We start from the raw sequence: 22,803 nt of genomic DNA on the forward strand, positions 1-22,803 counted from the left end.
ATTTTGTTGAGGATTTTTGCATCTGTGTTCATCAGTGATATTGGTCTATAATTTTCTTTTTTTGTGATATCTTTTTCTGGTTTTGGTATCAGGGTGATGGTGGCTTTGTAGAATGAATTTGGGAGTGTTTCTCCCTTTGCAGTTTTTTGGAAGGGTTTGAGAAGAATTGGTGTCAGCTCTTCTGTAAATGTTTGATAGAATTCGCCTGTGAAGCCCTCTGGTCCTGGACTTTTGTTTGTTGGAAGACTTTTAATTACAGTTAGAATTTCATTATTTGTGATAGGTCTGTTTATGTTTTCTAATTCTTCCAGGTTCAGTCTTGGAAAATTGTGCCTTTCCAAGGATTTGTCCATTTCTTCTTGGTTGTCCAGTTTATTGACATATAGTTGTTTGTAGTAGTCTCTTATAATCCTTTGTATTTCTGCAGTGTCAGTTGTGATTTCTCCTTTTTCATTTCTAATTTTATTGATTTGCATCCCCTCCCTTTTTTTCGTGATCCGTCTCGCTAAGGGTTTATCAATTTTGTTTATCTTCTCAAAGAACGAGCTTTTAGTTTTATTGATCTTTGCTGTTGTTTTCTTCATTTCTTTTTTTTTTTTAATTAACTTATTTAGACTGCATTGGGTTTCACCGCTGTGCACGGGCTTTCTCTAGTTGCGGCAAGCGGAGGCCACTCTTTGCTGCAGCGCGTGGGCCTCTCACTGCAGCGGCCTCCCCCGTTGCGGAGCACGGGCCCTAGTCGCGTGGGCTTCAGTAGCCGTGGCATGCGGGCTTCAGCAGTTGTGGCACATGGGCTCTGGAGCGCAGGCCCAGTAGCTGTGGTGCACGGGCCTAGCCGCTCCACGGCATGTGCGATCCTCCCGGGCCAGGGCTCGAACCCGTGTCCCCTGCATCGGCAGGCGGACCCCCAACCACTGCGCCACCAGGGAAGTCCCTGTTTTCTTCATTTCTATTTCATTCATTTCTACTCTGATCTTTATGATTTTTTTCCTTCTACTGACTTTGGGTTTTCTTTGTTCTTCTTTCCCTTGTTGTTTTAAGTGTAGAGTTAGATTGTTTATTTGAGATTTTTCTTGTTTCTTGAGGTGAGATTGAATTGCTATGAACTGCCCTCTTAGAACTGCTTTTGCTGTGTCCCATGGGTTTTGGGTTGTCATATTTTCATTGTCATTTGTTTCTTTGTATTTTTAAATTTCTTCTTTGATTTCTTCAGTGATCTTTTGGTTATTTAGTAGTGCACTGTTTAGCCTCCATGTATTTGTGTTTTTTACAGTTTTTTTTTCCTGTAATTGATTTCCAATCTCATAGCGTTGTGGTCAGAAAAGGTGCTTGATATGATTTCAATTTTCTTAAATTTAGTGAGGCTTGATTTGTGACCCAAGATGTGATCCATTCTGGAGAATGTTCCACGTGCACTCGAGAAGAACGTATATTCTGCCACTTTTGGGTGGAATGTTCTATAAATATCAATTAAATCTATCTGGTCTATTGTGTCATTTAAAGCTTGTGTTTCCTTATTTATTTTCTGTTTGGATGATTTGTCCATTGGTGTAAGTGGGGTGATAAAGTCCCCTACTGTTATTGTGTTACTGTTGATTTCTCCTTTCATGGTTGTTAGCATTTGCCTTATGTATTGAGGTGCTCCTCTGTTGGGTGCATAAACATTTATAATTGTCATATCTTCTTCTTGGACTGATCATTTGATCATTATGTAGTGTCCCTCCCTATGTCTTGTAACAGTCTTTATTTTAAAATCTATTTTATCTGATACAAGTATTGCTACTCCAGCTTTCTTTTGATTTCCATTTGCATAGAATATCTTTTTCCATCCCTTCACTTTCAGTCTGTATGTGTCACTTTTAGGTCTGAAGTGGGTCTCTTGTAGACAGCATATATATGGGTCTTGTTTTTGTATCCATTCAACCAGTCTGTGTCTTTCGGTTGGAGCATTTAATCCATTTACGTTCAAGGTTGGTATTGATATGTATGTTCCTATTACCATTTTCTTAACTGTTTTGGGTTTGTTTTTGCAGGTCTTTTTCTTCTCTTGTGTTTTCCGCTTAGAGAAGTTTCTTTAGCATTTGTTGTAAAGCTGGTTTGGTGGTGCCGATTTCTCTTAGCTTTTGCTTGTCTGAAAAGCTTTTGACTTCTCTATGTAATCTGAATGAGATCTTTGCTGGGCAGAGTAATCTTGGTTGTGGGTTTTTCTCTTTCATCACTTTAAGTATATCCTGCTGCTGCCTTCTGGCCTGCAGTGTTTCCACTGAAAAATCAGCTGATAACCTTATAGGGATTTCTTTGTGTGTTATTTTGTGTTTTTCCTTTGCTGCTTTTAACATTTTTTCTTTGAATTTAATTTTTGTTAGTTTGATTAATATGTGTCTTGGTGTGTTTTTCCTAGAGTTTATCCTGTATGGGACTGTCTGTGCTTCCTGGACTTGGGTGACTATTTCCTTTCCCATGTTAGGGAAGTTTTCGACTATAATCTCTTCAAATATTTTCTCAGACCCTTTCTTTTACTCTTCTTCTTCTGGGACCCGTATAATTTGAATGTTGGTGTGTTTAGTGTTGTCCCAGAGGTCTCTGAGGTTGTCTTCAATTCTTTTTTCTTTATGCTGCTCCTTGGCAGTTATTTCCACCATTTTGTCTTGCAGCTCACTTATTTCTTCTTTTGCCTCATTTATTCTGTTATTGACTTCTTCTAATGTATTTTTCATTTCAGTTATTGTGTTGTTCCTCTCTGTTTGTTTGTTGTTTAGTTCTTGTGAATGTTAAACATTTCTTGTATTTTCTCAGTCCATGCCTCCATTCTATTTCTGAGATTGTGGATCATTTTTACTATCATTACTCTGAATTCTTTTTCAGGTAGATTGCCTATTTCCTCTTCATTTATTTGGTCTTGTAGGTTCTTACCTTGCTCCTTCATCTGTTACACATTTTTCTGCTGTCTCTTTTTTTTTTTTTTAAATGAATGGTATTGCGTTCCTGTCTTACTGGTTGCTTGGCCTGAGGCTTCCAACGCTGGAGTTTGTGGGCTATTGGGTAGAACTGGGTCTTGGTGCTAAGATCAGGATCTCCTGGAGACCTCACTCCGATGAATATTCCCTGGGGTCTGAGGTTCTCTGTTAGTCCAGTGGTTCAGACTTGGAGCTCCCACTGCAGGAGCTTCGGCCCAGGCCCAGCTCATGAACCAAGATCCTGCAAGCCACGTGGGGAGGCAAAAAAGAGAACAATAACAAAGTAGAAAATAAAATTAGACTAGGAAACTAACAGATATATTGAAAAGAATATAAAATTAAAAATATAGATGAACCAACAACTGGAAGGTACATCAGTACCACAATAGTAAAAAAGAGGGGGAGGGAAAAGAAAAAAAATGGGAAAAGGCCTTGGCTGTGGAGGGCGGTGCCTAAGCAAGGGGGAGGTTTGGGTGGTCGGCAGGGCCTATGCTCAGGACCCACAGGGCTGGAAAAGGCCCTGGGGGCTGTGGGGGGTGTGGCTTAGGCTCAAGGAACTGAAGGGGCCCAGGTGTGCCCCCCACCCCTGGTCTCACAGGGCAGGGGACCTCACCTGGGAGCCCAGCAGGCCTCCTGGGCTCGAGTGGGCGGGGCAAATGCCCTCCTCTCCTGCTCCTCCCATCCTGGATGGTTCTTCCCCCCTGCCTCTCCTGATTTCCCTAGCCTCCCTCCTGTGCCCCCAGGGACCCATGCAGCCTGAAGGGGCTTTGGAGGACCGGGGATCAGCCTGGGAGCTCAGCAGGCTCCCTGGCCCCACTGGGCCAGAAGATCGCCCTCCACTCCTCTCCCACTCCTCCCGGAGGGTCCCTCCCCCCTGCCTCTCCTGATCTCCCCAGCCTCAAGGGTGCCGATCCTGTCTGGCCTCCACTTCTCCTCCCCACTCAGTCCCCCCTACCTCCTACCGGTTCACTTAGGGGTTCCTCCTGTCTCCTTGGTCATCAGAGTCCCCCCCAGTGGCTGGCAGGTGCCCTAGTTGTGGGGAGACTCCAGTGCCATGTCTTCCCACACTGCCATCTTGGCTCCGCCTCCCTGTGCAGTGTATTTTAATCACATTATTAAAGGAGAGGATCAGCTTCAGACCATCTACTTAATAATTTACAAGGGAATGGAATGCAATTGCCCCTTTATTTTCTTTTGTCAGGGTGGAGAATGATATGGTGTTATTAGAAATTTTTAATGTCATATCAAGGCAGTGAAGCAACATAGCCAAAAGCTGTTTCTCATGAAAGTTGTAAACTCAGAATTCCAATGGCATTTTAAGAGTATCCCATGAAAACAAGTTAGTCTATCTGCAAATGATCCATTCTTCCTTTCCTGCCCACTGGAATTGGGATTCATTGATCCCACTGTGCACAAAGAAGCTTCTGTGCAAAGAGTGAACATGTAAATGTTTTTGCATCATTTTTTTTCTCCTTAGTTTTCATGCTCAACATTTAGAAATAGTTGCTTTGCAAATGATTCATTTCAAATTTTTATAATGTGGTTGTATTGAAGTTGATAGTATTGCAGGTATTACATGCTTATTTGAGAGCTGGCCCAGAAAAGCTGCAGCCTAGTATAGAAAAACAAAACAGATAACCCCAAAAAGCAAAAAAATGAAAACCTCCATCTTCTGGATCATGCCCCAGAGGAGTCTGAACCTGTAGAAGGGTGACGAGTCCAATTTTTTCCTGTAAATTAGTGCTACTAAGGCACGTTCAGCCTGTCTCATTCCGTTGGTGAGCTTGGTCAGTCTCTGTACACTGCCTCGCACATGGGTGCCCTCTTCTGGAACACCGAAGGCAGGACTGAGGAAAATGAGTGAGGTGAAAGGTTCCCTGAGGAGGCAGACCTTCTAGGTGACGCTTACTAAAATTCATCATTGGTAAAGACTGAATTTTGGCCTCTGTGCTGAGTTTTGATTATTAGGTTTTGTTTATGGTTCTCTTATAAGGGCCCTGAAATCATTTGTAGGTAAGATGCAGTCTCATCTAGAGAAATGTATTCTATATAAACGTCAAAAATGGGTTCATTTGAGGCAGTTTTCTTTAGAAAAATCAAGTATTCATTGATACTGAGAGCTAACATTTGTATATGATTACAAATAGCAGTTTACATTTAATAAAATACTGATCTCGCCTGATCATCCAAATAACCAAGTAGTAATCTTAGTGATGTAAGGGGTGGTTGTAGTGATGAAAATGGGTCTGGTGATGGCAGCTGACATTTATTGTTTACTGTGTGCCAGACTCTGCCCTAAGCATTTACACAAATCTTCTCATTTAATCGTCATAGCACCTCGTTCTTTCCATTCTGTAGATGAACAAACTGAGGCTCATGGAGAATAATGAACTTACCCACAGCTGGTGGCTGATGGAACCCATGTTTGAACTTGGCAGTCTAACTGGAGCTCTTCAACAGATACTCGCTTTTAGCATCTTCTAAATTTATAGTTGTTCCTTACTGGCAAACTGAGTGCTTGCATGGAGACTCTCATTAATAAATTAAGGGGGCCTCCTAATGCTTTCACTGTAATGGAGTTGTATTCAGATGAACACTCTGCTAGATATTTTTAGGATGGCACATTTCGGAGTTCCTTGGTCATGCAGACGCTCACCCTGTGATGGCGCCCATCAGTGTGCGGGCAGCTGCTGTGCCTGTACTGAGTTCCCACAGGTGGCTCTGCCTGCATATACTGTGGGCACTTTATACTTGTCATGTCTTCAAGTCTTTGAATCAAACTCAGGGCCTTTTCTCCCCTGTCTCCTGTTTTTCTCCATATGCTTGCACACTCTCTGCTCTCTCCTTCTCTAGCTCCCTTCCTCTCTTCTTATCCCTCTCCCTCCTCTCCCACCCCCTCTCTCCCTCCCCCTCCCCCTGGTAAACATCCCTTCTTCTTCCTGAGGTAAGAAGAGTGCTGAGGCCTATCTCAGGCCAACACTCTGCCTGAGACCATCTCTAGAAAGTACTACTCCCAGGCTTAACCAGTATTAGATGCTATTAGGTAAATGGTACCACTGGAGGTGCTGTAGCTGTTCTGAATAACCTCATTTACGTTTCCCTCAAGATTAGGTGTAGAAAACTGCTAGAGCTCATCAATGAATTCAGTAAAGTTGCAGGATACAAAATTAATACGCAGAAATCTGTTGCATTTCTATACACTAACAATGAAAGATCAGAAAGAGAAATTAAGGAAACAATCCCATTTACCTTCACATCAAAAAGAATAAAATACCTAGGAATAAACTACCTAAGGAGGCAAAACACCTGTACTCTGAAAACTATAAGACACTGATGAAAGAAATTGAAGATGATACAAACAGATGGAAAGATATACTGTGTTCTTGGATTGGAAGAATCAATATTGTCAAAATGACTATACTACCCAAGGCAATCTACAGATTCAGTGCAATCCCTACAAATTACCAATGGCATTTTTCACAGAACTAGAGCAAAAAATTTAAAAATTTGTATGGAAACACAAAAGATCTCAAATAACCAAAGCAATCTTGAGAAAGAAAAACAGAGCTGGAAGAATCAGGGTCTCTGACTTCAGACTATACTACAAAGCTACAGTAATCAAGACAGTATGGTACTGGCACAAAAACAAACATATATCAATGGAACAGATTAGAGAGCGCAGAAATAAACCCACACATCTGTGGTCAATTAATCAATGACAAAGGAGGCAAGAATATACAATGGAGAAAAGACAGTCTCTTCAGTAAGTGGTGCTGGGAAAACTGGACAGCTACATGTAAAAGAAGGAAATTAGAACACTTCCTAACACCATACACAACAATAAACTCAAAATGGATTAAAGATCTAAATGTAAGACTTGATGCTATAAAGCTCCTAGTGGAAAAAGTACGCAGAACACTCTTTGACGTAAATCGCAGCAATATCTTTTTGGATCCATCTCCTAGAGTAACGGAAATAAAAACAGAAGTAAACAAATGGGACCTAATTAAACTTAGAAGCTTTTGCACAGCAAAGGAAACCATAAACAAAACAAAAAAACAACCTACGGAATGGGAGAAAATATTTGCAAACAATGTGACCAACAAGGGCTTAATCTCCAGCATATACAAGCAGCTCATGCAGCTCAATATCAAAAAACAAACAACCCAATCCAAAAATGGGCAGAAGATCTAAATAGACGTTTCTCCCAAGAAGACATACAGATGGCCCAGAGGCACATAAAAAGGTGCTCAGCATTGCTAATTATCAGAGAAATGCAAATCAAAACTGCAATGAGGTATCACTCCACACTGATCAGAATGGCCATCATCTAAAAGTCTACAAATAATAAATGCTGGAGAGGGTGTGGAGAAAAAGGAACCCTCTTACATTGTTGGTGGGAATGTAAATTGGTACAGCCAGTATGGAGAACAGTATGGCGGTTCCTTAAAAAACTAAAAATAGAACTACCATGTAATCCTGCAGTCCCATTCAGGGACATATATCCAGAGAAAACCATAATTCAAAAAGCCACATGCACCCCAGTGTTCATTGCAGCACTGTTTACAATAGCCAAGACATGGAAGCAACCTAAATGCCCATCGACAGAGCAGTGGATAAAGAAGATGTGGTGTATACAAACAATGGAATATTACTCAGCCATAAAAAAGAATGAAATAATGCCATTTGCACCAACATGGATGGACCTAGAGATTATCATACTAAGTAAAGTAAGCGAGACAAAGACAAGTATCGTATGATATCGCTTATATGTGGAATCTAAAAAAAAAAAGTGGTACAAATGAACTTAATATACAAAACAGAAATAGACTCACAGCCATAGAAAACAAACTTATGGTTACCAAAGGGGAAGAGGTGGAGAGGGATAAATTAGGAGTTTGGGGTTAACGTATACACACTACTATATATAAAAAAGATAACCAACAAGGACCTACTGTATAGCACAAGGAACTATACTCAGTATTTTGTAATAACCTATAAGGGAAAAGAATCTGAAAAAGGATAGATATATATGTATGTATTACTGAATCACTTTGCCATACACCTGAAACTAATACAACTATGCTTCAATAAAAAACAAAATAAAATAATTTAAAAAAAGTTTTGTTAAAAGGAATATGTTTTTAAAAGATTAGATTAGGTGCTATCTCTGCTCTGCCTGAGAAATAAAGGCCATAGATAATGGTGGCCAAGAAAATTTCCTTTCCTTTCTTGGAGGTGATTTATGCTTCTGGGTTTTAAGTGTATCTAACTTACAGTGTTGTACTTAGAACTCTTCTTGACCGACTTCATTCTGGCTTCCCTGAGTCTGCTGGTTTCAGGCCTCTGTGACTGCATCCTCAGCTTGCAGAATGGCAGCCGGGTCATAGTGCTCCCTTCCGGTCCTTGTATTCCACTTGTGACTGGAGTTGTTTCCTCGCACTCTTTGAGATTCTTCTGACTTGCCTCTGACTAGCTTATGTATGAAATTGAACTAGGTGACTGTTGTTGTTTTCTAAATGCAGGGGGCACACCTTAGCCTAGTTTATTTTTTTATCCCAGTTTTATTACCACAATTAAATAAAAATTTAAAGACATTTATAAAATTTAAACTCAAAGAAAATATGAACTAAGACAGTGTATCTGGTACCCTCTGCTGATGTCAGTCTCCTTAGAACTTTTCAGGATCGGTTATACTGAACTAGAAAGTTAGTGCCCCATGTCATTGCTGGCAGAATGCAGAAGACCTAGAAGGATGTGGACACAGCTGCTTGCTCAGTTCTGCATTCTTTTAACAGATGGCTGTTGATTAACCTCAGCCTACTCTTCTGATGTGGATACAAAGTGAAATTTAAGATAGTGGTAGGTGAGAGAGGGGGGACTTTAAAAAAGCAGAGCTGTAATATCCAGGTGCTCTGAGAATGCAGCCGAGGGGTTGGAGTATGAGTCTTAGAAAAGCTGTTATTTCACTTGGGTTCTTGTAGGATCATTGAGTTTGCAGAATTTTGGGAACCCCAGGATTTTAGGGTGGGGGTGACAGGAGTGGCAAAGGGAAGGACGTGGGAAGGGAGTGTAAGAGCACAGCTCACATCTCTGTGCGGCCCAAGCATGAAGACGATGGAGGTGACCAATCTAAACGGGCAGTTGGGGTTGGCTTGTGAAGGGCCTTAACGACATGCCGCAGAGCATGGGCTTTTACCTTGTGTAGGATATTTGTGAAGGAGACGTTTTATCACATCCATGGTGGCAGTATGCAGGCTGGGAAGGAAGGGTGAAAATACAGAGAAAAGAGGGTTTTCCTTTTGTATTTGAAGGACATTAGGGAAGAATCAGCAGATCATAGTTAATTGAGAGAAGGTCTTGATAAGACAATAGAAAAATAGTAGGAATAAAAATTAAACCACAGAAGCAAGTCGAAACAAACCCAGAAGGAGTCTGATTTAGAACAAGCATTCAGGAGATAGGGTTACCAGATAAAGTCAGGATGCCCAGTTAAATTTGAATTTCAGATAAATAATGAATAATTTTTTTAGTGTCAGTATGCCCCATGCAATTTTTGAGACATACTTTCAGTAAAAATTGTTTTTTGTTTATCTGAAATTCTGATTTAACTGGGTGTCCTATTAATTTTATTTGGAAAACGCAGTAATCAGTATGATAAAAAGGTTATGAAAAGGCTTGGTGGTCAGACTCAGTGATCTGATCCTTCTTTTGATGATATTGATGATAGAGTGTAACCACATATGTTTGGAGGTGTGAGGTATAGGCCTTAGTGAAGCATTTATATATATCACAGGGAGAACCTTTGGGAAGTCTTTTCTGTATTTAAGTGACTGGTAAGGATTTCACCTTAGGAGATTTAAGTTACTTGATCAAGAAGAAAAGCAGAACTGTAGAAAAGAATGGAAAATTCAAACTATTGAAAACATCTAACACTCAGCAGGCTAGATGGACAATGTCTTGTGTATTCCAGGAAACAAAACGGGAGTGTCCCTCCCGCTGAGAGGGGTCATCCAGTTTGCTTTATCAAGTGTGAACAAGGCAGGGCTGCCATTGTTGTGTATGCTTCTGGTATACAGTGGCCCCTGTGTTCTGGCTTCTGTTTTTATTAGGACTGTAAAAACGTTACAGAAACCCCAACAGTAAACACTTGCAAGAGTGCGAGGTCATAGTCATATGACCTCACAGGGAGCCAGGTCCTTGGAAGCCCTAGTGGACCAGCAGACAGTGGAGATGGGGGATGAAGAGTCCTGGGAAGGGGCTTGTGAGAGGAAGCATGGCCCAGGCGCACCCTTGGCTCCAAGATATGCGTTCTTGGTGTCTGTCGTACTGCTGGTGAGTTGGTATTGCCATCATACTGCCAGGCTTTCTGACTTAAAAGGGGCAATCTCTGTTCTTGTTCATGTTCTCTCATAAATTGTGATTGGGGCAGAATGAAGCCATGTAGGAATGGAAGTATTTATCTTCATTTTATTCCTTATTTTCCTTTTTACTGAAGGTTTTCTCAAGAAGATCCGGAGAAGTCTGATTCATACACATTTTTAAATTACCTCCTTCTGGTGAATGTGAGGAAAACGAGGTGAAGTAGACTGGGCAGGCTAGGAGAAAGAGGCAGCAAACGTGAGGAATGAGAAACATGGGAATAGGAATCAATACCGCATTTAAACAATACAGTGTCGTTAGGATAAGTCTGTTGTATTTGAACAACATCTTTGCAGTACTATGTATGTGGTATAATTACTGTTTTTTATGGAGTGATTAAATACATGCCGTGAATTTGCCCTGAGATGTGAACAATACTAAGTAGCAGTTTAGTTGAGAAGAAAATCCTTTCTTTGACATTGTTTGTTCCACACAATAGCTAATGTGCAGAGTAAGAGAATGCACGGGAGCACAACTCCAGGGATTTTCTTTTCATAATTATAAAAACTACTTGATTGTAACTCAGCTAGTTCTTAGAGTAAATATTTTACATTTTCACCACTTATTTATGAAAACACAAAGTGTGAGCTGACCTTTAAAAGAAATGTCCTCTATGAATTTATTTACAGGTTTGCTGTATATAAAAATTAAATATTCAGTTTTCTGATAACATAAATTTCACAAAACTGGCTGGTAATGTGAACTTTATAAAGGAAAGTTTAGGATGAAAAAATATTTAAATGTATTTACACGAAGAATTCATCATAATGAAGCAATTTATTTTAATTGGTGGGTATTTCTGTTGGAAAATTGTTTAAGGTGGCTGATTGCTTAGGGAGGGTTACCAAACATCTTGGTTTGCCTGGGTCAGTTCCGGTTTGTGTCTGTTGTCTTGGTGTTGACTGTGGTTTAGCATTTGACTTTGACTTTAAAAAAATGAAGTATTATCATTAATAGTTGCAGTAAAATAAGTCAGCATGGGTTTGTAACCTTCCACTTTGTACTTCCAGCTTCTCCACAGTCTCATCTGGAATGTGTGAGTTGACGTGTGCATTGAACAGAAATTTCACATAGTTGAGTCTAAAAGACTATGTGGGATGCTCTCTCTCCCTTTTCCCTCCCCTTAAAGCTCCTTTCAGAGATAGCTTGTGCAGTGCTTGCTGATAAGTGAGCTTGGAGACGGGCTGCTAGAGTCTGGCAGTGGTTGGGGGCGCCGGGGGCTCCACAGCCCCCAGGCGCTCCTTGGTGCACCAGCTGGTTGTGCAGTAGCCCAGCTGCACTGAGTGACAGTGAAGCTGCCAGGCTACCACTTAGTTGCTGGGTCAGTGGGAAATGGGAAATGGGAAATGGTAAGTTAGGTAGAACAAGTGACAAAATAGAGATTAAGTAGTTCTGTTTAAAAATGTCTTCACTTTGCTGTAATGATCTTTATAAGTTTACAACTAATTTTTTTTTATTGGTAATGCTTTTTTATTTTTATACCTTGTAACAATTATAACTACATATTTAATGATTTTATCATCCCTGTTTCCTTTTCAGAGTGTCCTGGTTTAGACAATAAATTGTTCTCTACTTATAATTTGGGCCAAGTTAAAGAGCTATGGGATAGGGCAAGGGCCTGCAGACTAGGATTCAGTGTAGCCTGGAATGGCTTTTGCATTTTTAAAGGTTGTGAAAAAAACAACAAAAACAAAGAAGCATGTGTGACAGGGTCCTTATGTGGCCTGCAAGTCTGAAATATTTACTCTCTGGTTCATTGCAGAAAAATTCTATGTCTGCTTTAGAGTCTACAGTAAGTGTGTTGGAAGACTACTTAAGCACAAGTAGTTTACCCTGAACATAGCTTTGTTCTGTTAGAAGTCCAAAGGAAGGTCTGGAAATCACAGTGTTCTTGGTTTTAGTGTTACAGATGCATGCTGCAGCACCCGGCTAGAGCAGAGGTTCTCACAGTGTGGTTGTGCGGCTTCCTGAGACCCTTTCAATGGGTTTGTGAGGCCAAAATTATTTTTATAAAAACAGTGCAGCATTGTTTTCCTTTTTCACTGTGTTGATACGCACTGATGGTACAAAAACAATGGTGGGGGCCTTAGCACAAATCAAGGTAGTAGCACCAAACTGTTCTAGTTGTTACATTCTTCACTGCCATGCATTCAAAATAAAAATAAAGGGCAGTTTCACCTAAAGATGTCCTTGATAAAGCAGTACCAATTAATTGCTTTTCAACACTTGCGTACCTGCCTTTTTAATTTCACATGCAGTGAAATGGAAAATATGCATGAAGCGCTGTCTAGGAACAGCACTCATGTAGTTTGAGTTGTAAGCTATAAACTAGTTGCTTTTTTCATGGAAATGCCATTTTCCTTCAAAGTCTGACTGATAAACTGGTTTTGGCAAACATTTTCTTGAAAACAGAGTTACTTAATTACTTTAAGGAAAACAACCATCAATTTTTGTTGCCAATGGTAAAATTTAAGTTTCAATCAAAAATTAGAATTTTGGAAAACTTGTATCTACCACCAAAAGTTTGGCAGCTTCCCAGTACTTAAAGACTTTTCTGAGGATATTAGTGGTGACATTAATAAATGTTATTTTTTAAAATAATAAGATGTGTCAACAGATATTTTGCAAGTGACCAATTCATGTGGCAGAATCATGCCTGGGTAAGATGTATTCAAAGTGTGAGTTGTTTTTAATATGAGTACAAAAAGTTCATTGATACAAGTTTAGATTCTATATTGCAGCTAACTTTTAAGAGACTACCACTTGTTTTATTTTGGCATCATCATATGAAAAAAGAATATCCATAATTAAGGATAGTAAAATACTCCCTATTTTTCTAACTAAATATTTCTGTGAGGCCAGATTTTCTTAATATTTTCAAACAAAATGATGTATTATTACTGAGTGAATGTAGAAATGGCTCTGAGAATCAAGCTGTCTTCTAGTGTGCCAGGCATTAAAGAAATTTGTAAAAGATGTAAATCACTGTTGCTTGTCTCATTAAGTATTATATTATTGTTTTGGAAAATATAGTTATTTTTAATAAAAATGTATTATTTATATTCATGAAATGGATTTATTATTTTTAAATGAATATTTAAATTTTTCTGTTTTAATTACTCATACAGTGAATATCACTAGATATAACCTACATACACAGAGGTCTTTGGAGTCCTCTATACTTTCAAGAATATAAACGTCCTGAGACCAAACCAAATGGTTTGAGAACTGCTCATCTAAGGTTTAAGTAATCACTTCTCTAGTATGTTAAAATATAGCAACTGAAAATATTTTTATGAATAATTAAGCATAAGATGCTATCATTTAAAATAGTTTTTTCATTTGTTCTACAATATTGTGATAATTTCATTAGCTACTTTCCTTTTTGCCACACAAGAACAATCTTTTCTATTCTTTTGTTTTCTTCTTTATCAATTCTCACAGCAACGCTGGGGTGAAAACAACACTGCTAGAGGCTCATTCTGAAATGGGGAGTACTGAAATTCTGGAAAAGGAAACCTCAGGAAGTCTCAGTAATGGTACCAGCAGCAACGTAGAAGCAGCCAAAAGGTTGGCCAAACGTCTTTATCAACTAGACAGATTCAAAAGATCGGATGTGGCAAAGCACCTAGGCAAGAAGTACGTCCCATTCCAAGGATGGTGTCTGAGTGTATCCTTGTAGGGGTATGTGCGTGTTCTGATGGCTTCGATTTTAATAACCAAGTCTATTCTGTTTTCTTATAGCAATGAATTTAGCAAACTAGTTGCAGAAGAATATTTGAAGTTTTTTGATTTTACAGGAATGACACTGGATCAGTCTCTCAGGTATGATTAAACATCACTTCTGTTCTTCTTTGCTTCTAAATAATTAATTCTGAGAAGAGAAAATAATGTGCTGAAGCTAAAATCTGATTTTTATTTTTTTTAAACCCACAGTTACTTTGTGATCTTAGCTCAGATTGTATTACAGATATTAAACATGGTGGAAAGTGGGAAAAATATATTGTTTTTATGAAATCACACATGAACTCATATCCTGCACCAAGTAGACGACCTAGTAAAGAATGGTGGCAAAGTAAGTCTTGGAGAAATGGAATCTGTGGGAATTTGGCTTTTGAATGCCTTAAAAAGGCACAGTTTACGGACCGTAGAATTAGATTTTCCCTAATCATTTTTTACAATAGCCAAATAGCCCTTTAAGACAGTACTTTGGAATTAACTAATGAATGGGATAAAAATGAATATCAACATAATAATCAGCAGAAAGTATCTGTAAAACTGTTTCAGACAGTAGCGCTTTTTGCTGATCTGTTCAAGTGAAGGTGTTGGAAACACACTGACCCTCACGTCTCACACGATACCATAGTATAAATTTCTAAGCGCAGCTGAAGGTAAAACCCAGTAAGCATTTAATCTTATAAACTTTATAACGTGTCACAGCCTGGAGGAGTTCTGAGATCATCTTGTGTAATGCTCTAGTGTTACAAATCAGGAAACTGAGGCCTGGGAGGTGAAGGGAGGATGTTCCGTTAGAATGCACAGCAGTGAGTTAGTCTCTGGCTCTTTGTGTGAATCAAGGGTACTCATAGGTTTGTCAATGAAAACAGGTAAGGGTGGGGGAGAGATCTGTATTTTTGCTTTGCTCTCTCATATGGTTTATAAAAAAAAGTTAAGAAAAATTAAAGTTAGATCAACATAATTTAGATTAACTACAGATAAGGTAGACAGCAACACTTTCATCATTGAAATATGTTTTATTGTATGTTTCTTTCAAAAGTAAGATTTCTTAGGGCATTTTAAATGATTTTTTCCTTCCCATCTCATGTTTAGGTAAATGCATCTACTTTGTCAAGTGAGGGTCCTGGATACATCTATAATAGACAGTACTCTCAGTGACTCTGATCTAGATTGATCTAGATTGGTATTCCTAATTTAAGAAATAAATTAGGGTTTTATTTTCCAATTTCTTCCTCATGTAACAAGTTAATAATATATGGTGGTGATAATAGGCAAAATAAAATTAACAGAAATCTACTGTGCTAATGGAAAACTGATGAATTCATAAAAGTGCTAACAAAATTCAAGATGAAAAAAAAATTAATTACATGGGACTGAGTGAACTGATGAGGATGATTATAATTTTTGTGACTTTCTGTTTGAATAAAAAAAAAATCTGTGCATAAGACGATATAATTGTAATTTTAATAGTGGGTCGGTGGTGATTACAGTCACGTAACAAAATGACAAAAACCTGTGATGTTTGTCAAGTTTTAAAATATAGTCTACAGGGGACTTCCCTGGCGGTCCAGTGGTTAAGACTCCACACTGCCAGGGGCTGTGGGTTCGATCCCTGGTTGGGGAACTAAGATCCCACATGCCGCGTGGCATGGCCAAAAAATTAAAAAAAAAAAAAAAAAGTTTAAAACATAGCCTACATGGTTATGCATCCAGACTTGTGTTCTTTAGTTTTTATCCGACTGATCTTTTAAAATGGCTACTTGACACTTAACATATGTGGAAATCACCCACCTTCCCAAGGCTTTTTTTTGATGTATTGGCCACCATGTTATTGCTCTGTCATCTTTTATATTGACAGTTCCTATAATATAAACATCAATATAAATTTATGTTGAATGGCCATCTAGTAAGTGATTTTTAAAAAATAACTATAGGATATCTTACTTTGTATTGTTAATTTCTTATGTTTAAATGGATTAACTTTAACCATCAAACATAGAGAGTATGGTAACATTTTCTAAAAATTCACCTTTTCCCCCTTAATTCTTTTTTAGGTATTTCTTTAAAGCATTTTCTCTTGTGGGAGAAACTCAAGAACGAGAGAGAGTTTTAGTACACTTCTCCAATAGATATTTTTATTGTAACCCAGATACCATTGCTTCACAAGGTAATCTGATGGAAATGCTTGAATTTCTTTCTTAACAAGGGCTGTTTTCCTCAATGTGAAGGTTACATTTTATTATGGAAAATATGGAAACTTATACAGAAGAAAATGAAAATCATCTAGTTATCTCTACTTACCTAGAGATAACTGTTATTAACAGTTTGATTTACTTCCTTCTAGTCTATTTGTACAATATTTTATGTCAAATTGGAATCATTACAGAGTTTTGTTTCCTACTGTCTTTCCCTTTCATTGTGAGCATTTTCTCATGTTATCAAATATTCTTTAAAAGCCATGATGTTTAATGACTGCATGATATTCTTTACTCTTGTTTTAGTTACTTTTACTCCATTTTCCAGTTCCATAGGATGACAGTATACTTTCTTTAAATTGCTCATGGTTTGTCACTGAGATTTTATGTCAGTGTGCATTGTAATAAGTGAAATGCTAGTTTTCTTCTTTCTTCTTCCTATACACCTGATCTCTAAGCTTCTTGATGAAGAGCGTGTATAGTTTTATGGTTAGTTTTGGAAACATTTGCAAATCTCACTGGAGTTTGTGGTGTGTCTCTGGTGCTTTTTTTGGACATTCATTATTACAGCACTGACCACTGACTCTGGTTTATGATTTTAATGATCTATATTTGTGTATACTATTTTAAAAAGCAACTTTAAACAATTTAATTTTTGATATACCCTATGAAGAGAGATCCTTTCTCCGTTTCAATTCTTATAATAAAGCAAAGTTTTCAGGGTTTGAAGTCAAGCATATTCACTTACAATTGGAGTATCTTTCATAAACTTACAAGTTCTGGAATAAATCACTGAGACTAGATGCACTAGAAATTATAATTATCTCTTAGCTTCTGTATTGCCAATTAACATTGTGTCAGTGTACTTTATACTGACTAAAGTGATTGCTCCTGCTGCCTCTGCCCTGCAGGCTGTAGCTAAATTAACTGACTGTTAAAGTCACATTCCTATCCGTAAAATAGGAACTGTCTTTATTCCTTTGACTATATGTAGACCATTTATTCACTGTCTGTATCACTGTCGGCCTTGACTGGAGAATGAAAGGTATAGAAGTGGATTGTTTTTATTAGAACCTTCTTCAAATCTAAGAAGATGTTGACATTACTAAGTGAAACAAGGACTACAGATTTGTGTACTCAATTGGCTGTTGATAAGGATATTTGAGAGTTAGCTGCTGAGTTTTATAAATACATTCAAGAATTTGTTTTATATGTATTTAGAATACTGGAATACATACACTTTTAAGCATTTAGTAGCATCTACTTAGAGATAGTCTGCTTAGAGAAATCATCTGCTGAACTCAGAGTCATATTTTGGAAGATAAGCTATCTTTAATTCATGAATTCAGTAGTTGGACTAGCTTTTTTGTACATTTAGTATAAATTAATAAGATTTTTCTGCATCTGCAACTGCTATTGTCTACTTTACTTGGATTGAGAATTGCAGGGAGAGAATAAGGAGAACTAATCCTAAGGTTTGGAAATGAGAAGCTTAGCTCTTAGTGCTTTTTCTTTTCCTTTGTAAAGTAAGAAGAGAAAGTGATGTTTCCATGTAATTGTGAAATGACCTTGCTGGTTTGGGTAACGTTTTTCCCCTAAATATTAATTTTTAAATCTTCAGTGATTATTTCAGTATTTCACTTTTGTCTGGGCCTCTTGTACATCCTGGACCAGTCAACCTAACTGTTGCCTTTAAAGAATGGCAAGAAAAAGGATAACTATTTCTGTCTATATATTTTTAGCCAGAGAACTAATACCCAAAGAGTAAACATTGGAAGATGCAAATCTTGGTTTTCTTTAACTTTTGCTTCTTTCCTAATTCACTTTCTTCCCAGAAAATAAAAAAAGTAAAAGTATTAAATAATTTATTTTCATTTCTATATCTTATAGAAAATTGAGAAACTTTAAATAAAAAAGATAAAAATTATAATTTTACTATCCAGAGATAATAATCTCTTTCAATATTATGTTATATATCATTCTAGATGTATTATATTTAAATAGAATCATACTGCATATAATGTGTTTTTCATGTAATACTTTATTGTAAAATATCTTTCCATTTCAACATGTATACTTGGACCACATTTTTAATGATTTCAACATAACAGAATTGTGTTTTAGGTGGGTCGTATTTACTCATTCCCCATTGTAAGCAGTTTTTCTTTAGATATCCTTGTGTTTTGGGTAGCTCCTTATTTCATTAGTATAAAGCCCTAGAAGTAGGTTTGCTGTGTCAAAGGACACTGTTTCAAAGCTTTATATATATACTATCAAATTGTTCTCCAGAGGTAGGAATAATTTACTTCATCACCAGTAGAGTACAAATCTGTGCATTGAGATCCTTTTAATAACTTTTTCTTTATTTTGTGTTTCCCCAAATGAATATGATTAATTTTGCCTAGCCACAGTATTGCGTTTTCATAGGTTCTTAATTAAGCATAGGTATGCTATTTTAATGATACTGAGGAGTCCAACAGGAAATAGTGAATTAATGCTTTCTGTCCTTGTCTCTTTTGTTAGATGGAGTCCATTGCCTCACCTGTGCAATGATGCTTCTTAACACAGATCTCCATGGCCATGTAAGTGTAGGTGTGTGAAGCTGTCTTACAGAGCTCCAAAATATTTTGGGCTTACCTTTGCTTTTGTGTTCATACGTGTTTATCCTCTGCCTCCCTTTACCTCATTCTCTACATGGCAGGTAGGTAAACATAAACCTTTGGAAAAAGAAATAACTTATTCTACATGCTAGCACTGAACATAATTTTAAGTGAATTCCGTATGCCTACACGTCTGGAGTTGTTCTAGCTATAATGTGTGTTCTGTATCTTCTTTCTCCACTAGATGGCAGAGCCAGAGCTTTTACTTATGTTTTTTGTTTTTGTTTTGTTTTTTGGTTAGCTACTAGGGTTGATTTAGAATAGTGGAAAGAGGATATGAGTTAGATCTGAAAGTGTCGACTATGTTTTCACTAAATATAGTAGTAAGTCTTAAAACTCAGACTTTTTTGCACTCCTCAACGTACCTGGTCTTTTGCTAGTTGAAATATCAAGGTAATCTACCGTCTCATCTTCTATTTAAAGTATAGGATGAAATTATAGAATTTAGAATTATATGTAAACTTTCACCTTTCGTAGAAGTGGAATTTTAGCATTTACTTGAACTGTTCATATTAGAGAAAATGAAAATGTTTTAGTTAAATATAGATCAACATGTACTTAGCACAAAAATTATTTCATAGTCCCAGGTCCACTTATTTTGAAGAGAAAATCATGTTTCTTATAATTAAAGAGTCTAGATCATCCCTTGATTTGCTATATGATTTATCTTACAATTAAGAAACCACATTACAAGCACTAAAAGTTAGATACTGATCCTAATTTGTTCTACTATTCCAAAAGGTCACACCTTATTTTAAACATGGTGCTCCTCTTTAAGAGAGGCAAAATGGAGCTGTATGGGGTCACTAAGATGGACTGAGTGGGGGAAGAACGGTTCTACTGTCAAGAAAGTGAAGGAGAAGATACAGTGATAGAATCATAACTTCAACATCGTCTTCACAAATCTCACAATACTCAACTAGGAAATTCCTTCTGCAGTTTGCAGGAGGTGAATTTAGAACATGTTAGTGACTTGTAGGCATATGTAACATGTGTCCTGAGATCATATAGACTGAAAATGTAGATGTTCTCAGGGGACATTTGTGGATAATATGTCTTGTGGAAATGGAGGTACTGGGATTCCCACAGTGTGAGCCTTGAAATGAGTGTTAGAGTCTAATATTCATTCAACTTGATATGGGGATGACCAGTCAGTGTACTGTCCTAACCTCTGTTTTCCTGTTAACAGTGAAGCACATTTTCATTGCTTTCTTCTCTGTTCATCTTGTGATAACAGCTGCAACTCTGTCCCCTTCTTTTCCTCCCACTCAATTTCTTAGCCTAACTATCAGCTGAAGGAAACACTTTTGATTATGCTTGTCCACATATAAACATTAATCCAAGCCAGTGCGTCCCAGCACGAGGAACTTCTTCACATTGGATATCTTGAGGTCCCGTCCACGTATGATAGTTGTGCATTTAGTCTCTTTTGACTGAGAAAATGTGTAATAATGAAAAAAAGAATCCAGTAACAGTTCGATTCTTATTTAAAGGTTGGGGATGTCATAGAACTTCTATGGAAGTTGCTAGATTTGTGGGAATTTATTTCTATTAAAAGCTGGATTGCTTTTTAAAAAGCTAATATTGCTTTAATAATACTTTCACATAAGCATGTGTCTTATTAATCACAATAATTTGAAGCATAACAGTAAATAAAGGTGTGAGGTTTGTTATTTATTCAGACAACTCCGCATGCTTGATGTCCAAACAAGCCATGGGCACCCCAGGGCCTCTTGTACACAGGTTCAGAACCACAGATCTTGGATTTGCTTTTGTCTTCCACATTTGAGGAATTGAAAGGAGATTAAATGATGCATTGCACTTCTTTTTGGCAACTAGGATATAAGAGACAGTTTATATAAATGAACAGTTTAATATTATCGTACATAATAACAAATGGCTATAGTGGCAGAATTACATATGAGGGAGAAAATTATGAATACAAGTAAATCTCTCTGTATCGCCTTCAAAATCATGTTTTTAGTGATTATTAGTTCTCAGGTTTGTTTTTTAAAATGTGTGCTACATACTTCGGATTGTCTGTTGTTTAAGTTTTGTATATTAGACTTTTCTTATATACAATGCATGCTGTTACAAGTCTGTTGAATATATAGTAGCTATCGTAAAAACTAACTGTGTGAAAATGTGTTTCTCTTCTTTTCCTCCTGTGGATTCATTTAAAAAATAAATTTTCCTTCTAGGTGGTAAGTTTTTAATTCATAATTCTGGATATAACTTCTCTTGCATTATGATTGCCTGAATTATGTTAGTGTCTGACTTATTGAAAGTGAATCATTCATGAAGAGTATAAAGTGAATTATTTCTAACATCTTCCCCTTTTCACCTTCTCCTTATGCTGTACTGCCTAGGTCATCACCTCTCATTACTTAGTCCAAAGCCAGAGTAATCCTCTTGGGAAATGAACCAATAAACCACTTTGCTTTTCTTCCCTACCATTGTGTCATAATAGCAGTACAACAGCATGACCTTTCTAAGAAGTGCTGAGACAAGCTCATCCTCATGCTTTCAGTGGGGGAGGTATAACCTGGGAGGTTCACTTCTTACAGCTGTTCTTTGTGAATCTTCCTGTGCTTAGGAATGATGTGTTGAAAATGCACTGGAATGGGCCTTTGTTCTTCCTGCTAATCTTAGTAATACAATGGTAGAAGGTATACTAATACAGTGAGTCTAATACAGTGTCATATGTTGGAATGTCTTTCTAGCTTCCTTTTTTCTAATTTATTCTGTCATTAAAGAAACACTTGTAGCATGTACACTCCATTCCAAGTTCCCTACCATCTGGGTAAGGATCAGAGGCCATATCTCACTCTGGTAGTGCTGGTGAGGCTAACCTCCCTTAGTCAGGTTAACTGTAGCGGTGGTGGTAGGTAAGTGAGGTGCTGTGGTGGAAAAGCACCGGGGGTCTCTTAATTACACACCCTTCACTAAGTGGGCTCAGATGTTATAGTCATTTCACTGGAGCTAAGAATGGTGATTCCCTTCTGAACCTATTTTTAAAAATATGAATGATTTATCATTATTTTAGTATGGAATTGCTTTTACTTTTCTGCAAGTGGTTTACTCACTTAGATTAAATAAGTATTTTATAATTGTGGTCACATTCGCTAAGTAATCTCTTATTTTTAAAATGCCTCTTCATATCTGAAATCTATACGTAAATTAGACTTTTGCACATATAGATCAATATCTATCAAAACAAACTCTAAGGTTTATTTTTCTCTTGCTATGTTGGAACTAAGGTGTATTGAATATTGTAACTATCAACAAGGAAAGAGTTGAAACTTTTTTTTTAAAGCCTTGTATTTTATTGGAAATGGCATGAATAAAATGATTTATCATTTTAGAATAAACTCAAACCTTTTCCTTTTCTGGACTTACCTTCAGGTGTGCTCTGTTAACTAAAAGTAGCTCTCTTGTACTTCAGTCATAGTCGAGCTTCGGCCTCCTGAATCTGAGGCTGAGGCTGAGGCTGAAGACAGGTAGCAGGGCCAAGACAGTAGTCAGGAGCTTCTTACCAGGACTGGATCCTGAGATGGGAGGAAGTTTTAGAAATAGAACTGAGTTGCAGCAGAGACTGGGGTGGATAGGGGCACAGTAGTTGGCCAGTGTCACAGCTAGAAGTTGGAAGAGATCCACAAGATGGTGCTGCCCAGGTCAGGCCATGGTCAGAGGCAGTAGCCAGGGCATTATTTTAAATCAAGGTTTTGTGACAGAATCTACCCTTTAACACTGAGGCCTGGGATTTTTAGCAGCAGTTTTATCTGCGGTGTGTCTCTGCTTTCTAGCATTGGCAGAGCCAGCGCACCCTGT

General features: G+C 37.7%; 1 protein-coding gene across 9 annotated transcripts in view; it reads left to right on the top strand.

The window, feature by feature from the left end:
* Positions 1 to 22,803, top strand: part of PSD3 (pleckstrin and Sec7 domain containing 3) — a 551,931-nt gene that overhangs the window by 230,471 nt on the left and 298,657 nt on the right. For 8 of the 9 annotated variants that reach the window (XM_057537135.1, XM_057537140.1, XM_057537136.1 and 5 more), the window contains 4 exons: positions 13,824 to 14,018; positions 14,124 to 14,204; positions 16,172 to 16,284; positions 18,836 to 18,894. In XM_057537135.1, coding sequence (XP_057393118.1) covers positions 13,824 to 14,018; positions 14,124 to 14,204; positions 16,172 to 16,284; positions 18,836 to 18,894 — 448 coding nt within the window. Of the gene's footprint in view, positions 1 to 13,823; positions 14,019 to 14,123; positions 14,205 to 14,356; positions 14,455 to 16,171; positions 16,285 to 18,835; positions 18,895 to 22,803 lie in introns of those variants that run through there. The other variant, XM_057537143.1, reaches the window with a different exon arrangement.

This window comes from Balaenoptera acutorostrata, chromosome 21, assembly GCF_949987535.1.
Source record: "Balaenoptera acutorostrata chromosome 21, mBalAcu1.1, whole genome shotgun sequence".
Lineage (NCBI taxonomy): Eukaryota > Metazoa > Chordata > Mammalia > Artiodactyla > Balaenopteridae > Balaenoptera > Balaenoptera acutorostrata.